At 43.1% G+C, this 16067-nt stretch overlaps 1 protein-coding gene across 1 annotated transcript; it reads right to left on the bottom strand.

Moving 5' to 3' along the window:
* Nucleotides 1-9397: 9397 nt before the first annotated feature.
* Nucleotides 9398-16065, bottom strand: APEX1 (apurinic/apyrimidinic endodeoxyribonuclease 1). The gene is made up of 5 exons (XM_040352688.1): nucleotides 15960-16065; nucleotides 13541-13657; nucleotides 13286-13458; nucleotides 11646-11838; nucleotides 9398-10105 (listed from the first exon to the last, which is right to left on the bottom strand). The coding sequence occupies exons 2-5, from the start codon at nucleotides 13593-13595 to the stop codon at nucleotides 9591-9593; spliced, it is 936 nt and encodes a 311-aa protein (XP_040208622.1). The 5' UTR covers nucleotides 13596-13657; nucleotides 15960-16065; the 3' UTR covers nucleotides 9398-9590.
* Between the last annotated feature and the right edge of the window lie 2 nt (nucleotides 16066-16067).

Here is a 16067-nt window from a genome sequence, read left to right on the forward strand (position 1 = left end):
AATACCCCAATACTCTGCAATACCCATTTTTTTAAAGCGCCTCTGTCCCTGTGTGCTCGCATGCAGAAGCGAACGCATACGTAAGTCCCGCCCACATATGAAAACGGTATTCAAGCTACACATGTGAGGTATCGCTGCGAACGTTAGAGCAAGAGCAATCATTTTGGCCCTAGACCTCCTCTGTAACTAAAAACATGTAACCAATAAAAGTAATTAAAGCGTCGCCTATGGGGATTTTTAAGTAGCGAAGTTTGGCGCCATTCCATGAGTGTGCGCAATTTTGAAGTGTGACATGTTGGGTATCTATTTACTCGGCGTAACTTCATCTTTTACATTATGAAAAAAAATTGGGCTAACTTTACTGTTTTTTTTTTTTAAGCACAAAACAGTTTTTTTTTAAAAACACGCATTCAAAAAATTTTTGCGAAAATACCATGCGAGAAAAAAGTTGTAACGGCCGCCATTGTATTCTCTAGGGTCTTTGCTAAAAAAGCATATATAATGTTTTGGGGTTCTATGTAATTTTCTAGCAAATAAAATGATGATTTTTACATGTAGGAGAGAAATGTCAAAATTGGCCTGGGTGCTCCAGAACGCCTGATGGTGCTCCCTGCATGTCGGGCCTCTATGTGGCCACGCTGTGTAAAAGTCTCACACATGTGGTATCGCCATACTCAGGAGGAATAGCAGAATGTGTTTTGGGGTGTAATTTGTGGTATGCATATGCTGTGTGTGAGAAATAACCTGCTAATATGACAGAAACTCGATTTTTTTTTTTTTCATTCGTTTTTCTTTTATAGCACAAAAAATAAAAAACCCAGAGGTGATCAAATACCACCAAAAGAAAGCTCTATTTGTGTGAAAAAAGGACAAGAATTTCAAATGGGTACAATGTTGTATGACTGAGTAATTGTCATTCAAATTGTGAGAGCACCGAAAGCTGAATATTGGTCTGGTCAGGAAGGGGGTTTAAGTGCCCAGTGGTCAAGAGGTGAAACCAACCCCAACGAGCCTATGGGGCACACGTATACACAAACATACCAAAAAAGCATGAAGTTTAGTGAAACACCAGGAAAAAAAATATTTTTAAAAGTCAGATGGTGCCAGTTTAGTTACCTGTAATGATCGGTATTGTACCTTCTGGCTGGCTGCTGGGGGGTGCAAATATTTTCAGTTGTAGTCCATGCGACCCACAGCAAGACCTTTGATCTTCCTACTATACTGCAGCGACTTCCAGTCTCTTACGAGGATAGCACTTACAGGGGGAGATTTACTAAAAATGGAGCACACAGAATCTGGTGCAGCTATGCATGGTAGTCAATCAGCTTCTAACTTCAGCTTGTTCAATTAAGCTTTCATTTAAAAAAAAAACTGGAAGCCGGTTGGTTTCTCTGCAGAGCGGCACAGATTTTGAATGCTCCAGTTTTAGTAAATCAACTATCTTCTTTTCATTAAATAATAGTCATTCTACGATTGGATGAGTGTAGATAGTGCCATTAATCTTCCCCTCCTCTCCATCTTGTCCAATCAGAAAATGCCTTTTATTCATTGAAATTAATACAGTTTCTGAATGGAGGAGGTGCACACTTACACTATTAGGCCTGAATCACACTAGTGCGTTGCGTTTTGGAGCTCCGTTGTCTTTGCAAATTTCTCTATAAGGTGTTCTGCAGATCAACTGCGTTTTAGCTGCAGATCAGGTGCGAATTTGGAGACCTGGGAGAGGGGAGGGGGAGGGGAGAAGTGTATTGAACTGAATGAGACAAATACTGAAGAGAAATGAACACATCTGCGAATTCAGCTGCGTACCCATAGAAGATAATGGGACTGAATTCGCACCTGAGCCGCACCGCAAGACATAAAAACCGCACACGGTTTGGAGGCAATGCGCAGTGCGGATGCATCGCACATATGTGAACCAGCCTCATTGAAAACAATGTATTTTGAAATGTCCTGCGAATTAGATGCGGTTTAAGCCGCACACAATTCGCATAGGTGTGAACCTGGCCCAAGAGAAGGGAGAAGAATAAATGTATGAGAAGTACGACAAAAAAAAAAAAATGTCTGCACCCTCCAAGCATTACATACCGATCGTTACAGGTAACTAAGCAGCCCCAATCTAATGTTTAAAAAACATTAATCCACTTGATTTAGACCTGGAGTAATTCAAGCCACGGAGAAGCAGGATTTGAATGACTGCCCTATCATTAGATGAATTTGTTGATGCCAGTCTTCTGTGACCTCCTGAACAGCAATACTCAGACTGGAAAGAGAAGGCCAGCACTGGGTCCCAATCAGGCTGCAAACAAGTGTAGCTCATAGAGCGGGCAGAGGAAGGATCCATCTATACATTTCCATTTAAGGCCTGGTTCAGACCTATGCATTTTTTGCGCATTTTCCAGAAACACATGTTCATATATGTGCATTGTATGAAAAGGGCCAGGGACTTTTTTCTGGTTTTTGGTTCCATAGACTTTAAAGGATCAAAAACATGTATTGAAAAACACAAAATGCACCCGAAATATGCAAACTGCAAAGGTGTGAACCAGACCTTAGTATCTGTTCAGCAAGCTGGATTTGTGTTTTGATTCGGCAAATTGTTGCTCGAGTGTTGATCAATGATCTGGATGCGAGATCTGGCAGGTGTGCCTGGCTCATAAACTGTAAAGCCATTGGCAAGGTAAACAATTCCCATTATTCAAATTAATATTTAGCCACTTGTCTGAAGCTTTTCTAATATACTAAACATGTTCACAGACTCTAAACCAATAAAAGAAAAAAATATATATATTTTTAAGTTTATTATGTTGGTACATATTACAGAAATCTCTGTATTTAAAAGCATACAGTATAAAATTCACAGTGCCTCTTTTACTACAGGTTAATCTTTAAAACACTTACAAATGCAACAGGTTAAAAAAAATAAACAAGTAAAAAAAACAAGTGGATGTAAACCCTCCATACACCCAGTGAAGTGTACAGCCTCAGATGATACACAGGGATGAAACCAATTTCCCTACATAGGTTTTACACTTATATACCGTTTAGAAAGTTCATATCATGTTAGGAGATTTTTTTTCTACCTGTTTAACACAGAGTGTGATGTCTGGGCATACAGCCAAGATAGCCAACATTGCTGATTGGAGGAAAGGCACACCCCCTCCCCCTGTCTTCATATGCAGAGACTCTTAGGCCCCATACACACGAGAGAATTTATCCGCGGATACGGTCCAGCGGACCGTTTCCACGGATAAATCCTCTCAAAGATTTCCGCAGATTTCTATGCGATGGAGTGTACTCACCATCGCATTGAAATCCGCGCGGAAATCCTCTGGCGATGACGTGTCGCGCCGTCGCGATTATGACGCGGCGACGGGCGCGACGCTGTCATATAAGGAATTCCACGCATGCGTCAAATCATTACGACGCGTGCGGGGAATCCCTTTGGACGGATGGATCCGGTGAGTCTGTACAGACGAGCGGATCCATCCGTTGGGATGGACTTCAGCAGATGGATTTGTTGAGCATGTCAGCAAATATTCATCTGCTGGAAATCCATCCCAGGGGAGATTTATCCGCGGATAAAGATCCGCTGGCGTGTACACACCATAGGATCTATCCGCTGAAACCCATTTGCTGGGATTTATCTGTGGATGGATTCTATGGTGTGTATGGGGCCTTAGAGGTGTTTTGTAATAGGACCTGCTCCCTGCTAATCTGTTTTAGCAACCTCCCCAGACAGAAGATTCAGGCTGCTTTTGTCTAAAAAGTCTGAGAATTTGTCAGGAGTTATCAAGGCTGATAACAGGGGAGCAGGTCAGCAGAGAGCTAAGGGACTTAGCTCATTGAAAAGAGATAACAAAATACTGCAGATATATGTGCCCAGCTCAAATTTCATGAATCGGGTTTACATCCACTTTAAAGTTTACATTTCAACCAAATGTATCTCTTCATATTGAAAACGGTTAACTAAAGAACAATAGTCAGATGTTAAATCTGCAAATATGGCTGTGTAGAGCACAGAGAATGATGGGAAAGCGGGCAGTATTTTACACTATCTAGATATCGTGAATTTTCAGGTTCAAGTATTAGAAATTACACCAAAAGACTGGTAAAATCTATCCAACAGCCGAGCAAAGTTGCAATTGCCTTCTCTTCTTTTGTCAATGCTCCCTCCAATGTACAGCAGTATACAGGTGTGTATACCGCTTCTCCACCACTCATTCCCATTGAAAGCAATGTGAAACCGCCGGATATACCGCCAGCAATGTGCCTCTACAGAGGCGCATTGCGGGCGCTATTGACCTTTTTCAGCCGCTAGCGGGAGGTAAAACCGCACCACTAGCGGCCGAAAGGCGCCACAATTTTGACAGCAAAGCGCCACCACACCTCCCGCCCCAGTGTGAAAGGGGCCTAAAGACATTTTCCATTTTTTTATTTCTCTAACATAGCTATATTTTAGCCAATGTATGCATGCACATTGGGAGTTTAGAGCAGTGTTCAGGGGCATAAAAATGCCCCACTTACTTTAAATGGAACTTACGGTCACAGCATATGCAGAAATGCATGTACATGTGCACATACATTTGTTTTAGTGGCCAATAGAATGAGTATACACGCACATGCCTCATGCATGTAAATGTGTATACATGTTTAAGCATTAAAAAAATCACTTTAAGGGCTTTTACCCCCTACCTGACATGAAGTCATTAAAGCGGTAGTAAAAAAAAAACTGTAATGCAATTGCATAATGTGCTAGTATGCATCACATACTAGCACATTATGAAATACTTACTGTTTATACTCAAGTATAAGCCTAGGGCAGCAGCTACAGTAAGTGGAAGAGGGTCAACAATGCCCATTTGCAGCCTCACGTACCTGATCTCCCGCTGTGTCATGAAGTCTTAACTGCAGTCGGTGGCCATCCACTGTAACAAAGTCCCGCCTTCTCCTCGACCGTGATAGACGGAACACTGATTCGGTTTCCCAGCAGTGAGTCAGTGTTCAGTATTCTGTCTATCACGGACAAAGAGGAGGCGGGGCTTTGTTGCAGTGGACAGCCGTTGACTGCAGTTAAGACTGCATGACACAGCGGGAGACTCGAGTATAAGCCTAGGGGGGCTTTTTCATAAAAAAAAAATTATAAAAAATATGCTGAAAAACACGGCTTATACTCGAGTATATACAGCACCTTACAAATGAAGCCTTCCGTCAGGCACGCAGGCACCGAAAAGAGGGCTCACATCTTCCCCCGGTCTTTCTTCTGGGTTTGTGCATTCCAGCTATGTGATTGGCCGCAGCCGGGATGACATCACTCCATGGGTGTGGGTGCCTCGTTTCCGGCACAAAGCAGTGAAGTCCCGGGAGGATATGCAGGACCTTCAGAGCGCATGCACCAGTAACGTAACTGGCTGCATCCAGGCTGAATATCTCCTAAATGGTGCATGTTTAGAAGAGACTTTACCTACAGGTAAGCTTACCTGTAGGTAAAAATTTCCAAGCAGGCTTTACTACTGCTTTAAAGTGATACTAAAGGCTCCTTTTTTTTTCTCATTTAAAAATAACAAACATGTTATAATTACCTGCTCTGTGCAGTGGTTTTGCACAGAACAACCCAGATCCTCATCTTCTCAGGTCCCTCCCTCCTGCCCCCACAGCAAGCAGCTTGCTAGGGGGGGCACCCGTGCCAAGCCACTGCTGTGCGTGTCCATTCAGACATGGAACCACCACTCCGGCTTGCCCCCTCTCTCTTCTCATTGGCCCACTGACTTTGATGGACAGTAGCGGGTGCCATTGGCTCAGTCAATGAGGAGGGAAGTCCCAGATAGCCGAGACTCTTGTGCAAAATTGCTGGATCGAGATGGGACTCGGGTAAGTATTGGGGGGAGGTGCGCTGCTGCACAGAATTTTTGTAACTTAATGCATCGAATGCATTAAGATAAAAAACCTTCTGACTTTAAATTTTAGCACCTGGACTACCAGGGCAGGAAGGAGTTCTGTCTAAAGCCTTGTACACACAATCGGATTTTCATCAGACAAAACGTAGGACTTTTTTTCCGAAGGGCGTTGGCCGTGAACTTGTGTTGCATACAAAACGGCAAAGAATTGTTGGCCAACAAAATTACGTGGTTTTTCAGCTCTTTAGCGCCACCCTTTGGGCAACTTCTGCTAATGTCGTGTTATGGTTAGCATTGCTTCTGAGCATGCGTGTTTGTACTTTGGATTATTTTCCGAAGGACTTCTGTACACACGACCGGATAACGATTTGAAAGCATGCTATCCAACATTTGTTGTCGGAAAATCCATCTGATGGGAGGAAAATTGTCAGATAAAGCATACAAACTGTCGGATTTTCCGACAACATCCTGCCATCACACAATCCCCAACGGAAAATCCTATCATGTGTACGGGCCTTAAGAGTCCTCACAGTGGATATTTTGGGAAGCTTCTGGCAGAAAAATCAAGTGTAGATGGAAATATTTTAATACACCTGTATTCATGCAACCCTATACTGTGCAGCTAATGTGGTCGATCTCACTGGAAAGACAGTTTCAGGAGGCAGATAAAAACAAGTAGCTAATAAACCAGGCCACCATCATGATAAATCCACAAGTCATTCCCATTTATTTTATTCACAACAGGAAAATATACAGCTCTTTTCATATGTCTCTTGAGGTGGATGCATAGAGAACAAATGTATACCTTGATGAAAAACCGTAAGGTTCACCCAAAACTGTCAGCGATAGAGATTGATCTTCTGTCATCTGGGAGCCCAGCACAACTAAAGACCTGGCTTAAGAATGAAGCGCGCCCTATTCCACAGAAAGCAGATGCCGTACTATAGTATTTTATATATATAATCAGCAGTAGGGACACATTTGTAAACAACGTTATTCGGTGACTCATAGCACCCAGGTTTTAGTGTAGTCAGAACATTTGATTGGTCTGTACGAGTTAACAAAACTTCACTCTCTCCTGCTAATTATCTGACCAGTCAAATGTATGTTTTAACAAAGAGGACATAAACATTAATATCATTCCTTTGTTAAAAATTCTAACATAGGATAACTTAGTGTGAAGTTGCATAAATTACAAGTGATATAAAACAGTTTGGTCACTAAATCTCAAACTTATTCAGAAAGGGCAGAGACAAACTAGGAACAAGGTAGGATATTCAGGTATTCAGTGCATGTATAAAAACTACAAAGCTGGAAAAAGGCTACAGTAACAAAAACGCATTGGAACAGAGTACCCTAAAACACCCCAGTAAATCAAAAACATTAATAATCTCAAACCAGTCTATGGTTTCATTTACACTAATAGTGTAGCTTTCAAGTGTTAACTACAGCAGCCAATCCCAGACGACGTCAACATATGACGAAACGCATAGGTGTGGCCTGCGTCCCGACGTCATCACGTTTTTCTGAACGAACTGACCCAGGAAAAGGAATCAAAGAGGACGCTGAGATCCCGTTTTTAACCGCACATGGTGCACTTTATTGGGCTTGAATTTCTTCGAATACCTACATCCATTCGTTTTGGTTGACCGCATCTGATCCAAGGCAGCTCCAGCACACAGTCGTTTGTGTGACTTTAAAATAACCCATGCTCAGTCTGACCGCCGTTGTGGTCAGTATATCTGGTAAGGAGATTTTACTTCTGTCACTCGGGTGTGCCCTTGGTGGAAGGTGGTGTCAGTTTTAGAATACCCTCTATTGGAAGACCTGCTTGGAATTCACTTTTCACGAATGTTCTCTATAGACACTTGGGAATTTTTTTATGGACATACACCTTTTTATTTTACCTCAGTTTGGAGCTATTTAATTTTTTCTTGTACCAATTGTTTATTCATATAACTTTACGGACAGTCATAATTTCTTATATTGTTGACACATACTTATGTAGTCACTCAGGATCATTTATTTGTATTTGTAGTATTATTTATCAGTATCAACTTTTCGGATTTGTATATTTTTCACAGCTAATCATGTTCACAGTAATTGGTGTTTAGTGATTCATTCACCACTTTTCTAATTTTGGATTAATATCAGAATCTCACTCATATAGTTTTTGCGCTGTACCTCACTTTTTACCTACAGCATTAAAACCCCATCAGCACTCCATGCAGCTGGCTTCGTTTAAGCTGCTGCAATAAATACTTTAAAAAGCAGTTTGACCTAAAGGAAATCTGTCATGAAACAAAAAGGGAGACTGCCACACGTGACTTATTTTGAAAATGCTAGTTGCCTGGCTATTATACAGGTACATTTTTCATCTGTACATTAGATCCAGGTCAGTGACTATAAGTGACTGAAGTTGGAGACAGCCAGGCAACTAGCATTTACTGATGGTGTTCAGCAATGGCAGCCTTCTTATCCGTCTTGGTACAGGCTTCCTATAACAAAACACAGATCCTCTAATCACCATCAATAAAAGGTAATGAAACAGTTTTAAGCTGCATTATAATGGAAGTGTATGACGTAGCCCAATTGAAGAGAAAGCACCATCAAGTTTGGCTTGTCTAGGGGCTCGGACACTCACTTCTATGACCATATGAAGAAAAGAACTGGCCTGGAAGGACCAAATGGGGGGGGGGGGGGGGGGAAAGAACAAGGGTGTAGATTCACGTAGCTGCGCACCTTTTTACGGCGGCAAAGCGTATCATATTTCCGCTACGCCGCCGCAACTTACAGGAGCAAGTGCTGTATTCACAAAGCACTTGCTTCGTAAGTTGCGGCGGTGTAGCGTAAATGGGGCCGGCGTAAGCCCGCGTAATTCAAATGTGGAAGGGGGGGGCGTGTTTTATGCTAATATGTGATGACCTGACGTGATTGACGTGATTTATGAACGGCGCATGCGCCGTCCGTGTACATATCCCAGTGTGCATTGCTTCCAATGACGTCGCAAGGACGTCATTGGTTTCGACGTGAACGTAAATTACGTCCAGCCCTATTCGCGAACGACTTAGGCAAATTTTAAAGCAGGAACGACGTCCATACTTAACATTGGCTGCGCCACCTAATAGCAGGAGCAACGTTACGCCGAAAACGACTTACGCAAACGATGTAAAAAACTACCGCCGGCCGCACGTACGTTTGTGAATCGGCGTAACTAGGTAATTTGCATAATCTACGCTGAAAACGACGGGAGCGCCACCTAGCGGCCAGCGTGAGAATGCACCCTAAGATACAACGGCGTAAGAGACTTATGCCAGTCGTATCTTAGGCTAATGTCGGCGTATCTTGCTTTCTGAATACAGAAAGAAGATACGCCGGCGCAGATTTGAATTTACGCTGCGTATCTATAGATACGCCGGCGTAAATTCTCTCTCAATCTAGCCCAAGGTCTTGTGGTTATATTTGAATGGGCCCTGGCTAGTCAACAAAAAAACTTTTCTTCATGCTTTATGTTGGTGTATCTAGGAGAAACACTTATTCTTCGAGCACACGTTTAACTGAGAAACTACATTTCTATAACCATGTATAACAGACAATTATCTGGTGCTAGGGCCATGTTATGTCACATTTAAATGGCCATAGTACTAGGTAAATGACCATATACTGAATTCAGGTAGTAACCACTTATTTCCTTTATATAGCAATATAAAGGGTTATAGGACAGTGGTCACTCCCAAGAGCTTTGCTCCTGATCTTGCTATCACACAAGGATGGCCGCAAGGCTTTTGACAGGACAAAATAATCCAATCTCCAGCCAACATTCTTGCCCCGAGCATTCATCATGTAGGTCCAGAAGGTGTAGGCATATGGCTTGTCGGGATACAGCTCACGGAAGCTGTCCAGGAAGCCTTCAGCCAACAGAGCTCCAAATCCCTCTCGTTCCTGTGGGGTGAATCCAGGGGTCTTCTTGTTAGTTTTGGGATTTTTTAGATCAATCTCCAGGTGAGCAACATTTAAGTCACCGCACAAAATAAGTGGCTTTTTGCTGTCCAAATCTTTCAAGTAAGCACGAAAGTCTACATCCCAGCGTTGACGGTAATCTAGACGTACCAGGCCGCGACTGGAATTGGGAACATAAGCAGTTACCAAGTAAAAGGATTCATACTCTGCAGTAATCACACGGCCTTCCTTATCATGCTCTTCAATTCCTAATGAAACAAAAGACAAGCACAAAAAGTTAGGAGCTGCATTAACAAAAAACAATATGCCCATTTTTACAGGGAGGGGGATTACCAAGATTCAAATCAAATATCGTATACAATTATTTTGTGTTTTCCTTTCTAGTAAACAGGTTTAAAATAGATCTAAGCGCCTTCTCATATTTACTTATCCATTCTTAAACTGGCTATACACGGATCACATTTTGGCCAGTTCCTGATTAACTAGATGGAATTTGCACTGTCACCCTCCTGCCCGACATCCTTTAAAAAAAATCAACAGGGGCCAGATGGAAATCCGTTGTATGAACAACGACTGCATACAATGGAATGCAGCCACTATTCTGGTATTTTGACAGGCACCAGCTGTCAAAGCACGATAGCTGAGGTGGAAGATTAGTACATCAGTGCTTCATAGCGTGGATGCAGGAAACATTTATTTTTTTGGTTAACCTACAGGCTAGCGCTGCATGATAAAAAAAAAAAGGAGAATCACAAAAAACCCTGCAAGACAAAAAGGCATAATGAGCTAGTATGCATCGCATACTAGCTCATTATGAAATACGAACCTCAGAGCGATGCCCTGAATCGGCATCGGCACTCCCGAGTACACAGCGAACATCTTCCATCAAAGTTATATTCGGGTCCGTGGCTCCGGCACTGATTGTTAGAGCCGCGATGACATCACTCCTGCGCATGTGCACGGGAGCAGCCGGTCGCGGCACAAGTCCTGAAGAAACAGCACCAGTTGCCCGTTTCTTCAGTGAAGATGCGTCGATGACATCGGCAGCTGCGCATATACTGAATATCTCCTAAACTGTACAGGTTTAGGAGATATTCAAGGTAGCTACAGATGAGCCTTGTTATAGGCTTAACCGTAGGTAAAAGTGGTGTAACAGAGTTTACAATCACTTTAAGATCGTGGGGGGGTTGAATCGAGATTGCAATTTTTTAACGATTAATCGTGCAGCTCTCCTGCAGACACAACGAAAAAAAAAATTGTTAAAAGCGAAAGGCTTTTTGGACCTTGTTGATTACTACACAGGCTATTTTTGTGCATGATTATTATATCAACTTGCCTTTAAAGGACTTTTTGATTAATGCAGACTTTTTCTTGTATGAGGATTATTGGGTTCACGATTCATTTGCTATGCTCTCTAATTTGAATTGTGCATCACTCAATTACTGAATTAGGTGTGTTTTATTGCCATTTTCGTTAATTATTTTGTATACAATAATGTGCAAGCTCCTTTTTGCATAGATTTTTTTTGTTCTGCCAAAAGCAGTGTCAGTTTTATTTTGTGCTACCAACACAATTGAATGAGTCTGATCATTGATCTCTCCTTCTCAATGCTATGTTCAGGCACGCACGCACACACACACACACACACACACACACACACACACACACACACACACACCTTTTGCTGTGGAGGAGGAGGATTAATCCCAAGCCATTGAGGTATCTCTTAAAACTTTTTTTAAACCACACATTACATATGAATTCCACTGTAAAGAAATGTAAACATACCAATGCCATAGGAGACATTTACAGGCTTCTTCTTGCACAGCATTGCCACTCCACTATAGCCTTCCTTTTCATTAGAACAAGCCCAGTACTTGTGAGGGTACTCAGGCATGTCTTTAATGTCTGCAGGAAGGGATTTTTCTGCACACTTTGTCTCCTGCAGACACAGGACATCAGGATCCTCCTCCCGTACCCACTAAAAAATAAATAAAAATAAAAAAGTGTTACTCTGTTATAAGAAATACATAATGCAAATGCTACATTGCAAAACATTTGAATAAACACTGTCCATTGTCAAATGTTTAACACCAAATTTACCAATACATTCACTTTGCCCATTCAGGGCAAAATTAGTCAGTGAGTCCTGCGGAATAAACTAAAATTGCACATGTTCCTGCCATGCAGGCACCTAGCAAAACACTTTGAGTAATATGGATAATGTTGCCCTGCAATCACTCATATCAGGACAGTTTTCAGTGACTTTTATACCCCTTTTATCACTGTCAGCTGTATGTCCACTAATGGTTTTGTCTAAAAAAATAAAAAAATTTTTTTAATGAAAAGGTATTATACTTGCCTGTGCTGTTGCCAATGTCTTGGACCTTTGCTGTCTTGAGGAGCTATACCAGCCAAGGAATCTTCTGTATCTGTCAGTTCTGGAAGTGTGGATGCCTGGCACCCTGGTGCTCACTGTGGTTTCACCAACTGTCTGCTACGTCACTACAGGACAGTGATGGACTGGCCATCGGGACCACCGGGAGATTCCGGGTGGGCCGATGGCTCAGTGGGCTGGTCAGAGGTCTGCGGTGATCTACCCGTCAATCGCCGACAGTTGGCGCCTGACAGGTAGATCAAAATTTAGATAGCATGCAGAGTAGCACAGGAAGCGTGTCTAATAAGTTCTCTCTCATGTCACGGCAATGCACGGCCGTCACACTGCACCCCGGCGGCCCCTCCTCTCTTCTCGTCCATCCCCATTTGCTTGTGACATCCTCTGGGATGGACGAGAAGAGTGGAGGGGCAGCCGGGGTGCAGCGTGACTGCCGTGACATGAGAGAGAACTTATTAGACCCATGCCCTCATGTGCTATGTGCCCCATGCCCTGATGTGCCCTATGTCCTGATGTGCTATGTGCCCCATGCCCTGATGCGCCCCATGCCCTGATGTGCCATGCGCTATGTGCTCCCTGTTCTGATGTGCTGTGCCTCAATGTGGTGGGCCCTGATGTGCTGTGATGGGCCCTGATGTGATGGGCCCTGTACGTGTTGTGCCCTGATGTGCTGAGCTCTGTATAGTGCCCTGATGTGCACTGTACCCTGATGTGTTGTGCCCTGGGTGGGTCTGGATAAAGTCCAGGGCCACATTTCTGTCCCAGTCCAGCTACAGGACACAAATGTACTAAACCAGCCAGCCGATGGAACCACAGAAAGCAGCAGGGTGCCAGGCATCCCACATTCCTGGGAGTATGTTAGACTGAAGATCCTACAGTTGATGTAGCTCTTGAAGAGAAGGAAATCCAAGGCTTGGGTGGCAGGACATGCAAGTATAATACCTTTTTTTTTTTTTGCAGTTAATGGATAAATTAAATAGGAGACTTTTTAATTTTCCACCTTGCTATGAACAGTAGCTATAAACATACTCACATTTACACCTTCTTTTTTGACCCATGCTCTGATGCCATCAACATTCCATGAGCTTATCTTCCATGTGTACTTCTTGTCATCATCAGAAGTCAAATTATCAGGAGCATCCTCGTACACCGGAACAGGTTCTGCATCCTTTGCTCCTCCCTTCTTCCCCTTCTTGTTCTCAGGTTCTGAAAGGCATACAGGGATATATGAGGAAAAGTGAAGAGAACAAGTCCCTGACCAGTTGTACATGGCCATCATTGTACCTACCCTCATCCTGCACAGCTTCACTCTTGACATCCTCCTTCTTCCCACGTTTTGGCATTCTGGCGGTGACAGAAAACAGACGCACACAGAACAAAGCACGGATCGTCTTGAATGCTCTACCTGCACACACAAAGGGAGAATGTTCAACCCAACTTCTGTCTCTCTTCTTAACAAGCAGCAAAACATAACCATAATAAAGTACCAGTATTTTAAAGACCATATCCAGGAAAATGAAAATGATGCTGCCTCCACACTGCAAGGTTTAAATGTTTGTTTAGCTTCAGGGGCCCACAAAAAAAACAATTTTATTTACCTGATCCTCCACTTCCCCCATGCTCTCCTATATATAGGGGTGAAAGGGTTGTAGAGATCGGTTTTACAGTCTGGTGGGAGCCTGAGGATCAGGTTAAGAAAAATGCTTTTTCCCTTTACGGGACTTCATCCAAATTGCAACCCGTCCATGCGGACCGATTTCAAAGTGCATGTTAAGTTAACGACAACCCGCAGCTCGATTTGCAGAATCGGATTGCATGGGTGAGAGCACCCATGCAATCCGATTCTGGTGCAGACAAAAAAAAAGGATTCTGCACCAGCTTGGTGTGATTTGAGCCATACAAATCCATGGCTCAAATCACACCCCAGATACACAGTGTGTAATTCGCACAGGAATGTGCTGCGATTTCTGTGTGCCTCACATGCGGTGTCTCGCACATATTGTGCACGAACCCTTATTCGAGATATTTCTGCCAGCAAGATCCTGTGTATAAACATCAGTTAGGCCCTGTTCAGATCTCACATTAGCACGAACTAGCGTTCCTGCTCGTGACTTACATGCATTTCTGTGTGTTGCACATTCGCTTTAATAGGCTGCCCTATGCATGTTTGTTGCCCCAAAAGAATTTCCTGCACCTTTTTTTTGGGGTGCACAATTTTTAACCACTTCCCGACCGCCTCATGTAGATATACGTCGGCAGAATGGCACAGACAGGAACATCAACGTACCTGCCTAGACGTGGGTCGGGGGTCCGATCGGGACCCCCCCCCCTCCGCTACATGCGGCGGTCGGATCCCCTCGGGGAGCGATCTGGGACGACGGCGCGGCTATTCGTTTATAGCCGCTCCGTCGCGATCGCTCCCCGGAGCTGAAGAACGGGGAGAGCCGTGTGTAAACACGGCTTCCCCGTGCTTCACTGTGACGGCGTATCGATCGAGTGATCCCTTATATAAGGGAGACTCGATCGATGACGTCAGTCATACAGCCACACCCCCCTACAGTTGTAAACACACACAAAGTGAACACTAACTCCTACAGCGCCCCCCTGTGGTTAACTCCCAAACTGCAACTGTCATTTTCACAATAAACAATGCAATTTAAATGCATTTTTTGCTGTGAAAATGACAATGGTCCCAAAAATGTGTCAAAATTGTCCGAAGTGTCCGCCATAATGTCGCAGTCACGAAAATAATCGCTGATCGCCGCCATTAGTAGTATAAAAAAAAAATTTATAAAAATGCAATAAAACTATCCCCTATTTTGTAAACGCTATAAATTTTGGGCAAACCAATCGATAAACGTTTATTGCGTTTTTTTTTTACCAAAAATAGGTAAACAAATACGTATCGGCCTAAACTGAGGAAAAAAAAAATTTTTACATATGTTTTTGGGGGATATTTATTATAGCAAAAAGTAAAAAATATTGCATTTTTTTCAAAATTGTCGCTCTATTTTTGTTTATAGCGCAAAAAATAAAAACCGCAGAGGTGATCAAATACCACCAAAAGAAAGCTCTATTTGTGGGGAAAAAAGGACGCCAATTTTGTTTGGGAGCCACGTCGCACGACCGCGCAATTGTCTGTTAAAGCGACGCAGTGCCGAATTGTAAAAACCCCTTGGGTCATTTAGCTGCATATTGGTCCGGTCCTTAAGTGGTTAAGCACATTTTGCAGCAGTTCTGTTGCACTGTGTTAAGAACAATAACACCCAATCATGCATCTTTGGAATCATAGCGATTCTGCCCATAGTTCCAAATCGCCCTAGTGTGAACGGGACCTCAGTGATTAGGGCTGTGTGCAAGCATGAACAGAACATTTTCTTTTTAGGGACTTATTGCCTCCTGAACATCTCAACCACAAGTCAGCAATCACAATATTGTGTATTCATTTTCTTTTTCTCCCTCTCCTTACCCCAGTTTAGAGATCCATCTCTCTCACACATATATATATATATAAGATCTATATTAGGATGGAAGATATGCAGTGTTACACTACTGTAGTGGAAGCCATTGTTTAGCACATGTGTCTGCAAACTGTATGGCCGCTCAGGATGGAGTAGGAGATCCCTCGGCACCATACAAGCCCCCCTGTTTACACACACAGTACATATATACGTTATATTTCCGTAGCCGATCCCCTATGTACATACCGAACCCGGACACAGATCTCCCTCTGCAGCTTGATCACACAGAACACAATAGACACCGGACCGGAAGTTCCACGCGCTGCTGGCCGGAAACACGTAGAGGCACACACA

The sequence above is a fragment of the Rana temporaria genome, chromosome 1, assembly GCF_905171775.1.
Source record: "Rana temporaria chromosome 1, aRanTem1.1, whole genome shotgun sequence".
Taxonomy (NCBI): domain Eukaryota; kingdom Metazoa; phylum Chordata; class Amphibia; order Anura; family Ranidae; genus Rana; species Rana temporaria.